Here is a 14,241-nt window from a genome sequence, read left to right on the forward strand (position 1 = left end):
TGAGAATTTTGATCAATTGCATCTCCCCAAAATTTGATTGGTTGTGGCCTATGATTGTGTACACTTGAAATTTAATTTTGGTTTTCAACACATTATTTAGAATCACATAGATCAGCGGATAATTTTCATACTCCTGCCATAACAAAATATTTGGGTGATGGTGAATCGTTGTTTAAACTGTGGATTTCTTTTGTGTAGTATTGAAGCTGACATTGAGATCTTTATTCTAATCTCTAATCTTTCTCCTCTAAAATATTGCTTGTTTATGCATCTTATTATCTGTCATAAATCAGCACTTGTCGATCGATGGATGACCTATTGGTAGTGTGGCTAAAAGTTTTCATTATAACAATTATTGATGTTTATTTCTCCAGATTCAGCTTTTTCAGTCTGTGTTTGTCAGCAATATTTTCAGATCAGCAGTGTACTAAAGAGAGTGCATTGTTGATAGGTTTGCATGTAACTCTCTCATGATGATCTTTTTCTCCTCAAGGGATAAATAAAGGGAAGTTTACAGAGTTTTAAGAGACTCAGCATCTAATTGTCATTTACCGGAAAAAGTGCATGCATTAATCAACTTAACTGACTACAAACTGAGTGATGATGCCATTGGGGTCATATCTAAAACCTCAACATTGCCATCACTCCAAGGTGGATTCCAAACGAACCGGTCATTGTCAGAGTGTAAGCTGTTGTCAGAACTCCACTAAAACTTCAAGCAGACAAAATGAGGGAAGACATCATGTCTTCTGCTAAGCCTCTGTGCCCTAAAGCTAAATCCATACTGAGCAATGATCGTCTGCAACCTGTTGCCTCATGATCTTGACATGAATGTCTGGATGCAAAGAAATATCACCATGCTGCCCAGCGACAAATTTCATTTGATGAGTGTTACTGATGCTGTGTTTCTGCTTGTATTGGAAAAGATCCCAGCCAGCATGAAACATCTCTTTCACATATATGTGTATTCTAGCTGCTGACACTGGTTTGCCAATTTTTGGAAGGAGGCCATCAGTATGACCTGCCTCTACCGAGTATATACCCAAGGGTGATACCAGTGCAAAGAGATGTGGTATAGAAGGATTGTAGGTGCTGTCATCGGTCGACCTAAACAAGTGTCAATCAAGAATATATCAAGCTCAATCACTGCCAACAGAGGTCTAAAGTTTAGAGTTTTGGAAAAATTCAAGTGAAAGTTGGAGACAAGCACCTATGAGGAGGCATTCATTGTACATCTATAACACTTTTTGATAATTATTAATTACCTGGATGGAGAAAGTATTTCCTCAGTTCCCTTCTCCTCAAAATCTTCAAGGAGGTTTTGCTGCACCTAATTATGATAGCGAAATGATCAAGTTTGGGTCAGAAACTACCAAAAAGGCATCTCGTACAAAGGAAAATTTCTACCCATATGCTTTTCCTAAAATAAATTACCTATGATGTCTATAACTTTCGTAACTGTCAGAATGGATGTCTCTCAGACTTTAATATTTTGTTGCCATTTAAGCCATAAAAGTATGAGAATGCAAGTTCTGTCCTGCTTCCCGATTTCGCCTTTTATTATTATCGTAATAATTTGCAACCAGAAATGGCTTGTTTGTTAGAAGTTATTGAATTTAAGCAAAGTCTCTTTCTCAGTATTAAATTTAAAGCATGATACCAAACTATTGGGAATTAAAATTCTCATTCATGCCAACATTATCCCTCTTGTATGAGTTTGCATAGAGATTTAAAGTCAATTGGATTTGAAATATGTACCTCCTGCCTCTCTTATCAAGTTGTTTCACTTATCTATCTTTGATTGTCCTCTAGGATGATTATTAGAATAGTTTCTTGGCTAGATATCCTCAGATGGCATCATGATAACATAATATCATGTATTATCCAGGTATTTCACAAAATGCATATTTATGGGAAGCTTTTAAGTTTTTAAATCAGGAGCCTCAGTTATACTGTGAATAACATGGAGGAATATGGCTAATCAGAAAATTTACCAGCAGATTTAATTATTGAAATAGTTTTGTTGTTGAAAATGAATCAGAGAATATAAAAAGCGATTATGGATCATCAGGGATGCATCAATTTTCGTCATGATTCTCAATGAAAGGATCTCATGAAATTCTTCAACTTAAATATTGCCTTATTCCATGAAGATATTTTTATGCAGTTTTCAAACCTTAGGTGTCACTGCTTTCAATGATACATATTTGTGATATAATGGTACATACATATGTGGTGTAATACCTTATATGTATAGGATTTAATTGTAGGTATAGAAAATGGAAGCAAAGAAGAAAAACACGACAAAGCAGGTTTGGGCATCATGCAATACTTTAGAATGAGCCACTACTGCTTTGTGTGTTTTGATCCTTTCAAAGCATATTTTTCTCCTTCGACTTCAGTGCAAACCTAATGTCTACTCGTCTTCTCTCTTCGCCAATCATATCTCTTCATATGTCCTTCTTGTGAGTCTCAGACCCTGGAATCATGTTATTTTTAATATTCTTCCTTCCCTGTAAATGTTTAGGGAAAATATTTGCTGCCATCTTCGGAGTGAATGTCTCTTAGAGAAAATATTTGGGGCATATTCAATATTTTTGCTATTTTCCAATTTTTTTTTTCCAAATTTTCAGATTTTGAAGATGATGACAGTCCAGCTCCTCCATATATGCCTATTCAAGGTCAACGCCGTACGTCCTCGCTGGAAAAGAAGGGAAAGAAAGGGAAACAAAAGGATGGATGCCGACAACAATGACCTCATCTTTCTCACCCCTCCGTATCTTTGATTTTAGAGGGCTTGAGTTGAAAGCCTTTCACTCGACAACAATACCAAATGGTATTGTAGTCAGTATAATTATTCCAAAAGCCTATATTTTGAGATAAAATTGGAGACGACTCAAATTTGTTGCTAAATGAGATTATTTTCATTTAATAGGCCCCTTTAATTTATTTAAATGACATGAGTATTATTGCGTACCTATCTTTTCAGTAATACATGTTAATATTGCTGAAAATTTAATAGGTATCAAATAAGGGATTATATTTATTTCCATAATTTTTTTTTGTTTTCCATAGTCAAAGAAGTTGGATTACCTATACATATGGCATATACGTTTTGTACTAACGGTGATGATTACACCTATGCATGTTTACCATTGTAATTGCTATAATTTTTACTTCTTGACCTTTCTGTTTATATTTTTGTAAAGCATAGCTAAGAGATTATACAACAGTATTGTTGGTTAGATATTATAACTAAGCATTCATTTAAAAACCAGATAAGTATCATGTCGTAACTAATCTGATGAAAGCTATAATGAGTGTTTGTGATATATTTTTGAAAAACTTCTCATTCCCAGTGTAAAGAGGATTGCGTGCATATGGCCTAATTGTGTATATGTGAACATGTAAACTATTTTGGCTCAAGAGTCCAAAAGATATTAACAATGAAAAAAATATATATCTATAAATATAAATGTACTGTTTTATTACGATTGTGCCCTAAATTCATTGCCTTTAATGAGCATAAGTTTTACTGCCATGTTTGAGTTTGCTCTCCAACGAAAAATTTGCCTTCGAGAAAATACTTTTACCATTGAAGATTGATAAGCCGAAATGCATGGGACTAGACACCTTCTGGATTAACAATATTTCCGCCCGCAGCTACTCTTTTATTGAATTATTTTCTAAGCATGTACATGGAAAATATCCTCTTATTGTTGGTAGAATAGTGAGAAAAGAGTGCTTTCACCTGGGAAAATGATAGCTGAAGAAATGTGTTTTAAGCAAACTGTTGGTTCTCATTACTGCAAAATGAGTGCATGTATGCATAGGCGGATTTAGGGGGGGCACGAGGGCTTGTGCCCTTCTTAGAAGCTTAAAAAATAGACAAGATTTTTAATATGGTTATCATTACATTAGCACAGAGTAGGGATACTCTGTGACATTAGTTTTATTTTGTGCATTACGGAGACTCAATCATTTAATTTAATATTAATAACTTTCATCTCAAAATAAAGAGAATATTTTGTACAGTAGAAAAAAATCCTGGATCCATCCCTGCATATATACTAGAAACGTTGGTAAAATTCCTTGTCATGATGGTTGGAGCTCATGAATGAAAAAACTAGGCAATCATATTTCAAGGAAGTAATCATTCATGTGCCACATTTTTTTTATAAAACTGCATATCTCCTCAGATTTTAATAATTTCAGCAGTGCCGTGCACAATTTAAGCTTCAACCTACTTCCATTCCTTGCCTAGTTAAATCCAGAAAGGTCAAGGAATAGGCATCGCATGTTGATGCTGTGAATTCTGTTAAACGAAATCATCACATCTAGATTTCCCCAAGTCAAAAAATAAAATATTTTCCAGAAAAACTGCACACTTTTTACAAACTTTGTACAATACTTTTTTCTGTCTGCAGCATTGTCTGTATTACCATTGCTGTTGATAACAAGTCTGAGGAATTCCGATACCCATGAAGGCTTCTGAAACCAACTGTGGTTTTGCTTATCCAAGGGTTTTGAAAAATTTTGTATATGCCGCTATCATAGAATGTCAGCAGAATGGTTCATAAATGGTTGCACATGTTAAAAATTAAATGATATTTTTCTACAGCTCTACATTCTCTTCTTTTATTTTTATTCCTCTCTTATTTTTCCTTGGATGCTTATTTGTTATTACCTCTTAATTATGCTTCTAGCCTTAATAATTCGTCTTATTCACTTCTTGCCTTATCATTGTTCTTTTTGTTGTGTTATGGTGATAGTTCTCTCTGAAAAAATTAAAATTATTTGAGTGAAGTTTTCATTTTTTTCCATTTCAGAGTTAGTCATACAGTATATTTCAATGCAAGTGGGTTAGTGTGAATTTTGACTTTGTGTAAAGGCCTGTTTAGCCAGTACATTAACACGTACGGGTTAATGTCTAAATGTATGAACGCGAGAATGAATGCCAAAATGCACCACGTGTAACCACCCAACTTGTGCGAATGCATGCACAGAAAATAGAACCTGTTCTAATTTGGTTCATGCATTCGTACATGTTCCGTTCCGGTCCACAAAAATCATTCACGCAAATGTACATTAACTCGTACGTGTTAATGTATCGTGTAAACAGGCCTTAATGCTGATTTATGTATAAAAATTGATAGTAAGTTAACAATAGTATCTCCTATTATATCGATGAATTTTTCAGTTACAACTGCCACTTCAGGATGAGTTGGACCACCCAAATTGTCTTGAAGTCATGTATTAGTATTTCCCAAAAATTGTCTTATTTTCGTTATCTCTAAGGAGATTACATGAAAAGATAACTGCTTTATAGTTGATGATAACCTTAATCACAATTTATTGAGACTAAGCTTTGGAGATATTTATTCAATGCCTTAGATAAGGCTGGATGTGATGGATTTGAACAGATATCTTATCATTCTCTAAGACTGGAGGTAGCTTATCTTGAAATCCCTGATCTTCCTGCAACTGCCCATGTGTAACTTGTGAAGTGGTGTTCATGTAGTCTTATAGCATCAGCATGCATTTCTCAGGGTTCTTTTTAATCTCTCTAATATTTGTAAGTGGCATTTGTGAAATATTTGAGGATACAGAATCATCATCCCAGCCATCAGGCCCAATTGTTCAGTTGAAGAATGGGTTCATTCGAGGGAAAATTACCAAGTCTTGGAGTGGAAAAGCAATCTATTCTTTTCTGGGCATCAGATATGCTCAGCCTCCAACTGGGAAGCTGCAGTTTAAGGTACAGTCAATAATAATCCTATTTGGTGAGACTTTACTCAGAAGCATTTTTACACAGATGTAAATTTGTACAGGCCCCCCAGGAATTGTTGGAATCATGGTCGGGTGTAAAGAATGCAAATTTTGACGGAAACAAATGTCCCCAGTTGACATTCCCGGAGAGGAAATTCCAAGGAGAGGAAGATTGCCTCTACTTGAATGTCTACACATCCAAGGTGAATCATGGTGTTGACTAACCATTGTCACACCAAGTATAATCCGAATAGATTCGGAGATGCTCTTCCTTATTACTGTAATTGGCATTTGGATTTCCTGTCTTTGACTTTGGTACTATCTTGTATTTCAGTTGATTAAAACTGGATTATACTTATTTTAGAATCATTAAGTTCTTGGGAAAAACTGAAGTCTTAATAGAACTAACGCAAAATCATTCTACTACCAATGTTATAGCTGCCAAACAAAGAAGAGCCCAATGCAGAAAATTTGAAGGTTCTCTTCTTTCTGCATGGTGGTGGTTTTACGTTTGGATCTGGTATTAGTGAAGAATATGGACCTGATTATCTCTTAGATCATGACATGATTCTAGTAATCCCTAACTACCGATTGGGACCCTACGGTTTGTTTCTTTTGATTATTTTTTGTAATTTGTCCACTCCATTATGTTTCAACGTGCTTCTGTGATGATGTTAATTCATTCTCTCCATTGTGCGACTGTGGTTAAGATTCAATTTTGATTGCACTTATGTTTTGAGTCATCGATTTTTTTATCACAATTGAAATGAATGTTGAGAACCTGCAAATCTATGTTTAAAATGTATGCTGAGTTGATCATAACCTTGATAAGAATCGTCCTATTGAATTCTATTGCCATTCATTGACTGGGAAAAATTCATCATAGCTTGGCATCCAGGAAACAATATTCTTACCATTAAATCAAGAAAATATGATGCATTGAGATACATATGATGTGATGTAAAGAGACACCTGCAGCTAAGTGGTTCAATATGGCTTCACCTACACAGAAAAGGCTTAGGAATGCCGAAAGGATCCATGTTATCAATTAGTAAGATTTTTTCTAGTTTCAAAAATACTGAAATGTATAAAATCCATGCTACTTTTTCAGGTTTTCTAAGCATGGGAGATGAAGATCTTCCTGGAAATTTGGGTCTATTAGATCAGCAGCTAGCTTTGAAGTGGGTGAGGGATAATATTGGTGCATTTGGTGGCGATCCAGATAGCATAACATTGGGAGGATCTCAAGCTGGTGCTGTTAGTGCCCACATACATGCTTTGACCCCTTCATCTCATGGTATGAGACTTTAACATTATTAATAAATACTTAGCATATTGACAGCAACATTGGTCAAGTGACCGGCAATAAAAGTTATCGCCACACCATGCCAGACATACTGACCAATTTTTTAGGTATGGATTGTGATGAAGTGGCCATAATACAACTGCTGCACTTCAAAATAGTGTAAAATTAATTTTATTTATTTTCAATGATATTTCTACGTGTCATGATCCAATAAATTTCCTTTTTTGGGTGAATTCCTGATATTTTTTATCACTTTTTGATAACATCAGGATAATTTAAACTGAGACCAGGGCCTGATGCTCAGGGAAATATGGAGACCCTTTCAAAATGTAAACCCTTGTAGAGTCATCCTTTGCAACCGAGAAAATTAAATTATCCTTCTCACTTGGCGAAAGCCTTCAGCACGAGAGGGGAAATGTCAGTGAAAGTGATGAAAAATATGTGGCACTCAGCGAAAAAAAAATTATTGCAATCAATGTTCCGCAAAAGCTTCAATCTTGAAGCAATCCAACTAATTAGAAAATGCTGAAAGCATCACAGCAAAATCACTAGGGAGGTCAACATGTTAACACGTTGCGTACCGGGATATTTAAATTCCTAGGAACGCCGAGATTGGAAATATGTGCCTATCAGGGCGTAATGCCTTTGGTTTAAACATGGTTAAAAAGCTAATTTTTAGAATATAACTTTATCCAATCAAACATTATGATGCATCAATTCATTATGAATAACGAACAACAACTGAATACATACTAACGAATACGTATTGTACGCTTTAAAATTGTTTAGGACGCGCCTAAGTGACGAGAATTTTTGTCATCCATCCGGAACGTTCGGGAAAAAAATGACGAGAATTCTCGCCATCCGTACACAACGTGTTAAGAGAGAGCTTTCATCATTATGGCTTGATTTGTGAATTGGTAAAATATATCAAAGAATTTCCTCAGGACTGTTTTCCCAAGGGATTGGTCTATGTGGGACGGCTCTCACGTCTTGGGGTGTTGTCTACCCTGATGAAGCCAAGGAAAGAGCCCTGAAATTGGCGGAACTTCTAGAGTGTGGGTCTGGGCGTAAGAGGAATGAAAGCAATGCAGAGCTCACCTCCACAGAAATCATGTCTTGCATCTCAATGAAAGAAGTAAAAGATGTTATTTGGAAATCTCAATTTGTTTTGGTGAGTACATATAATGTTGTTTCTTGTATGACTCTGCAGTGGCGCCGACTCCACGGGGCCTGAGGGGGCCCGAGCCCCCCCAAAAATTCGTTACAGATGTGAGGAAAAAATGTGTAAGGCTTGTCGATTTTCCCCGGAGTGTCCAGATATCGAAATTCGAGTGAACAGGGTTCTTATGTTGATCATATGACCCTTCTAAAATGCTTAAAAACTTCAAATTCACTACTTATAAAATTTACCGGGGCAAGGTCCCCGGTTTGGGCCCCCCCAATATCTTTTGTAAGTCGGCACCCCTGTGACTCTGTCACCATGTGGACAGTATCAATTTCCATTGATTTATGTACATTTAATACTATTTTGCCAGCTCCCTCGTTAAGCATGGTGTTAGGGCACCGGTTGTGAAAATAGCTAATGCATTCAACAAGAGAAAATTACACTAAGAAGATACTTTATGCACAGCTCTGAATTCAGGAGAAGCCAAATGATTTCTCTACTTAGTCATTTTCGCTGTATGATTTCTAGACGCGGCAACTTTTTTTTCCATTGGCTTCATTGAAGTTCATGGCTGTTAATGCAGAAGTTGGAAAATTAACAGAAATCCACTATTTTAGTTTATGTATGAATAGCTAAAATGTATTATCAATCCAATGCTTCACTCCTAAAAACTTAAAGTTATTGATGATTCTCAACATTTTTATGTACATGATTTAAATAGACAGGTCATAAAATTTTCTTTAATTTACTCTTGCTACAGGACTTCAACACAGATTTCACTTTCCCATTTGTGCCTGTTGTTTATGGCTATGAGAACGCAACTTTCCTTCGAGAGCATCCATCTGAGATGCTTGCAGAGGGCTCTTTTGTCGACGTCCCATGGATTGTTGGCACCACTTCGCTTCCTGGACTTCCTCATGCTTTACGTAAATATATTTTTCATTCATGTGTTTCCTTAACCTACCAAAAATTTCATACCAGTTGTAAATTAAAATCAGACCTGAGATTTGCTAAATAAATTAAGATGTCGACAATAATTGTGACTGAAAAGCATGGAATCTGTTATTTCACTTAATTTATTCAACCAACCATGGTTTCACCCACCATCTATCTTACAATTGTAAATTGAAAAGTATCTATGCTTTGCCTGTGCACACCAGCGGCTCTGGCATATGTCATATGGGTGGGCCAGAATATAAAATTGATGGGCCTCACTGCAAGTTAATGTGGAAAAATACAAAATATAGTTTAAAATATTTATTTATTGAACTTACACAAATGGCACCCCACATGACATGCCACAAAACAAAAAAAATATGCCTCAGGCCTTATAGTATTTTTGAGAGTGCATTCATTTTATATTCACTTGCAAATCAACAGAGAGGTTTTTCATATGCATGTAACTGTATACGATTTATTTTAATTTTATAAAATAAAGTTTGAATTTGTACTTCGATGCTGAAATTTGTCCATCTTATGTGGGTGGGCTGAGAAAAATTTGTGTGGGCCTGGGTCCACCCTGGCCCCTCCCTGCCTATGCATATTGGTATGTTTGTTACCGTATGTTTGTTCCTGATGGTGATGCTTTATCTGAAAACCATTATCAGCCAAATAAATTATGTGGAATTATGAAGTCCTTTTTTCAATCTGGATAAATATGAATAATAGTATTTTACCAATTATCTGTCAAGAATTTTGCTTTTCATAATTTAATTTATTTTTTGATAGAAATCTTGGTATCATCTCAAGTGGCTAAAGCACTTAATGAGCATTTTGAATACAATCTACCAGTATTTTTGGACTTCCGATCATTCAGTGAAGAAAATATCATTGAAGCAGGTCGAAGGATAAAAGATTTCTATTCATTTGAGAGAAGTTCCGGACCTGATGGATTAGAGACAATGGGAAAGGTAATGAATGCTGAAATAAATGTAAAACCATTTTTCATGTGACTGACAATTAATAAACAGGAAATTATGGCAAGAATGGGAATGGCCTAAAGATAAATACCTACTTATATTTATGTACAGGTATTTTCTGACATCTACTATTTTCATCCATTGATGGAAACCATTAAAGCATACTCTTCAAAGAATTCTTCACCACTTTATGCATACCATTTTTCGTATAATTATCGTGCCAGAAGAAGGAGTATGGGTAAGAGAATGAGTGTGAAATAATATACATATTGATACTCAAGGTGCTTGTAACTGAATAAAGCTAATATATAAACTCATTGATATTCCCATGCATCAGGACTGCCTCAAGGAGATGATATTGCTTACTTGTTTTCTGGAAATCATTACATTTTTCAACTGAAAAAGGATGAACCTCATGTCGCCACAATGGAAAAATTTACTGAACTTATTTGGAGTTTCATAGAAACAGGGTAAGCATTGTAACTGTTAATTTTTAATTATAGTACAGTGAAGCATGTTATTTTACAATTATTTCCACTCAATAGGGTAGTTTCCTTCATCAAAGAAAACAAAAGGCATTGATGGCGATTCGTTACCCACCATTAGTGTATTCATAATACACAAATTATTTGGTTTTTGAAATACCGGTTTAGACGAATGGCAAGGGTCAAATTTTAACCTCATTTGAAAAAGGCCAGATTGGCGCCCATGCGATTCCACTCCACGTGACGTCACAGGGACCTAGTTTCTACACGAGAGGATAGGAGTTATGCATCGTCAGAGGCTACCAATGCATGCATGAGGCACAGAGCTCAGGGAAACATGTCTTAATAATCACCTATTAAAACTGGCTAAGGTCGGAAAGTTTTCTTCGCTTGATAAGGTATTAATAAACCTTTTTTAAGCCATGCGCTACCAGACAGGAAGGTACTCAGCTACCTGTTAGCATCCTGCGTCCTATCAGCGCTCAGAGCCTCGATCAAGGTCACCTACCAGGCGGGAGGGGGAACCAGAAATACGTCACACGGAGAGATTGCCTTACCCGTCGCGTTTTCGCGCGCTTGAAATTTTTCACTTTTCATTTGATCGCGAAAAATAGATATCGTCATTTAAAAATCTAAAAGCGTGAAATACGTACTCCAGGAGTAATAATCTTTCGATTTAGGCAATAAAAAAATAATAGGAAACCACCCTATTGATTACTAAGGAAGCCATCACTAGGTGCTCATTAAAATGAAACATCATGCATGTCAACAAGATTATTTGGGTGTTGGAGGTTAGGGAGGGCTAAGTAAGTGGGAACAATATTTTCAAAAATGGTTATGAAATGGGAGGGGTTGGATATAGGGGCACAGCTAGAAATTAAGGCTGGGTGGGGTTTAGGTGCAACTAATACCGGGGTGTGTTGCCTACCCACCAGGATAAGTGGTATGTCTGAGATAAATAAATTGCGGAATTTTAAGAAAAACGGTTCAAAATGGTGAGTTATACGGCTTTCTGAGGGATATTTTATTAATCCTTACACTATTCTACTAGTAATATCAATCCAATTAATTAAAATGGATTAAAATAAAAAATTTCTCTGAGCTCTGGGGGGGGGGGGGGTTTAACCCCCAAAACCCCCCCCTTGCTGCGCCACTGGTTGGATGAGATATCAGATATATTGAATACAACTCATGTATCATGGAGAAGGGTGGTCAAAGCTTAGGCATATTAGCTGTAATATTTTGTTAACCCTTTCGCACCAGATGTCGGGTGAAGCCAACGGGCATTTTCATACGCAGAACACCTGATGTCGGGTATAGCCGTCGCGGACTTTTCAAGGCAGACGACCAGACGTCAGCTCTGGCCGACGCGAGGGAAGGGTAGTGACCGTTGAGGTAGCAATTGTCCGATGCATTCAGGCCCGGCCTGAGACCCAGCTTAGCGAGTCCTCATAAGGCCCTATAGGGCCAATCCTAGGCAATAAAGCCTGACCCTCCCACTCATTTATGACCATCCTCATCGCAGGAGTCCGTTGCATAGTAGTTACGTTTTCAATAGTTTTTACAGTGATATGTTTTATTGCATACTACCATGTTTTTATACTTTGAAATGAATTCTTCGTTTTGTTCTGTGCCCAAGCAATTTTTAAACGGAATTTTAGCGTTAAAAATAACTGACTTCCGGACTTATAGTCTTATTATCTTATATTTACTAACTTTGTTGTTATTAACGCTAGAAACCTGTTTAAAATTCCACAATGCTTAAAAAAAACGTTAGTAATTCTTTTAGAAGAGTAAAAAAATTTAAAATCAACTACAATGTTTGGTTGAAAAAAACACTGGTAACGCAATAAGTTGACCGTGGATTCGTGCTATGATAGGGTTAGAGTGTGAAGTCCAGTGGCCGGGGTAAGGGATGGGCTGAGCCCCAAATCTGAGGGACGAAAATACCCAGGCAACTAACCCCCAAAAAAGAGCTCCCTACAGAGAGGTTTAAAATGTTCTTATGCTACTCGTAGCACGAAAACGTTTTTCTATTGTAGGTGCCAGCAGGAAAGGGTTCAGGGGTAGGATATTTATGAGGAGCAAACAGTGGCATAGCCAGGATTTTGTTTGGGGGGTCCAAAACCAGGGTAGAACATTTTTGAAAAACAGGGTACTAAGCAGATAGTTTTAAACTAATTTTAACACTTTTCATAATTGAAAAAACTTAATTTGTTAAAGAAATATTTTGTAAATTCATGATTTTTCAATATTTTGTTTTCTTTAATGAAGGAAAATAATTGTGTTTTCATAATTGGGGGGGGTCTGGACTCCCCTGCATCCCCTCTGGCTATGCCATGGGGGCAATTGAAAGGCATGAAACGTTTATTTAACAAAACTCTCTCCAGTGAAATTGAAGCAGGGAAACAACGCATTGTTATAGCGAGTTAAGTGGCTTCCCTTGACAACCTACGACATGAATTGCAGAAATTTTCATGATTTCTGCAAAATACTTAGGTATTGGGACTTGATGCTGGTGTTATATTAGTGAACAAAAACCAATTAACACTAAATTCCTAAAAATTTTCCAACAAATCTAATTATGTATAGTAACAGTATGCACTTGCAAAATAATTGCCTGTTTATATCCAGCTTCACAATATTTAAAATGTCCAGGTATTCTAAATTATTTATTTTGAAGAGAAGGATAATCTTCCAGTTGTGGTTGTCATCAATAATAAATCAGGAAGGACCAAAATACCCTAATTTATTTTTTCAAAGAACATTGTCTTTCCCATATTATGCATGCACATTTTTTTTCAAGATTCTTTTAGGATGCAGAATAAGTTTTTACATAACTTTGTTATTATGTATGCACATTGATAAATAATAAATGTTTAGGATTGGAACTTAACATTTGTGATGGCTAAAGGTGTCACCTTTCTGCGGTACCAATATATAAAGACATCCTAAGGCATCATCCACAATGATACTTTTATTATATATTTATAAGTTATAATATAAACTCTTTATTGTTCTCATTTATTGCTCAATTTTCTCATGTTCCATTATTATAACTGTGGAAATAATTCTGCATGTTCTTGTGTCTCTTAGGCATCCAACTGAGAAAGCATCTGGGAAGGTCACCTGGGAAGCAGTGAAAGATGATAATGTTAGGTTCCTTAACATTGGGCAAAAGAAGACCACTATGATGAATGAAACTGGCTTGTATTCTGATCGTATGGCATTTTGGGATGGAATCTTTGATCTGTTAGAAAATGAAGCTGTTCAGCAAAAAGATGAACTTTAAACTAGAGAGTGTTTTTTTAAATATTTTATTCCATTTGTCTCCTTAACCCTTGGGCTGCGGCAGTTCACGATTTTAGCTGCCAGCCAGTGAAGAAGAGACCACCTGTGTAGGAGGCACCCCCTGTCACGAGGTGTCTGGTGGAGTTAAGCCCCTTAGCAATCTTTATGGTGAGGGAAAGTGACCATGTGCAAGATTTTGAGGTAGCAATAAAAATTTTGGGTAAATGACGCTGTCAGCATGCAAAATGTATACATAAAAACAAACGTTGCCACACTCCAATTGGGTTAAGGCTGGTTGGAGTA

General features: G+C 36.3%; 2 protein-coding genes across 5 annotated transcripts in view; both read left to right on the forward strand.

The window, feature by feature from the left end:
* The window catches only part of LOC124164384 (trichohyalin), an 80,203-nt gene extending 76,727 nt beyond the window's left edge, over positions 1–3,476 (forward strand). For 3 of the 4 annotated variants that reach the window (XM_046541701.1, XM_046541702.1, XM_046541699.1), the window contains one exon: positions 2,634–3,476. In XM_046541701.1, coding sequence (XP_046397657.1) covers positions 2,634–2,755 — 122 coding nt within the window. In that variant the 3' untranslated portion in view covers positions 2,756–3,476. The remainder of the gene's footprint in view (positions 1–2,633) is intronic. The other variant, XM_046541700.1, reaches the window with a different exon arrangement.
* Positions 3,477–5,428: 1,952 nt separating this feature from the next.
* LOC124164142 (esterase E4-like) lies at positions 5,429–13,945 on the forward strand. The gene is made up of 10 exons (XM_046541334.1): positions 5,429–5,758; positions 5,832–5,972; positions 6,208–6,373; positions 6,881–7,066; positions 8,023–8,249; positions 9,004–9,169; positions 9,972–10,153; positions 10,274–10,400; positions 10,500–10,632; positions 13,744–13,945. The coding sequence occupies exons 1-10, from the start codon at positions 5,537–5,539 to the stop codon at positions 13,937–13,939; spliced, it is 1,746 nt and encodes a 581-aa protein (XP_046397290.1). The 5' UTR covers positions 5,429–5,536; the 3' UTR covers positions 13,940–13,945.
* The last annotated feature ends 296 nt before the right edge of the window (positions 13,946–14,241 follow it).

This window comes from Ischnura elegans, chromosome 8 (assembly GCF_921293095.1).
Source record: "Ischnura elegans chromosome 8, ioIscEleg1.1, whole genome shotgun sequence".
Lineage (NCBI taxonomy): Eukaryota > Metazoa > Arthropoda > Insecta > Odonata > Coenagrionidae > Ischnura > Ischnura elegans.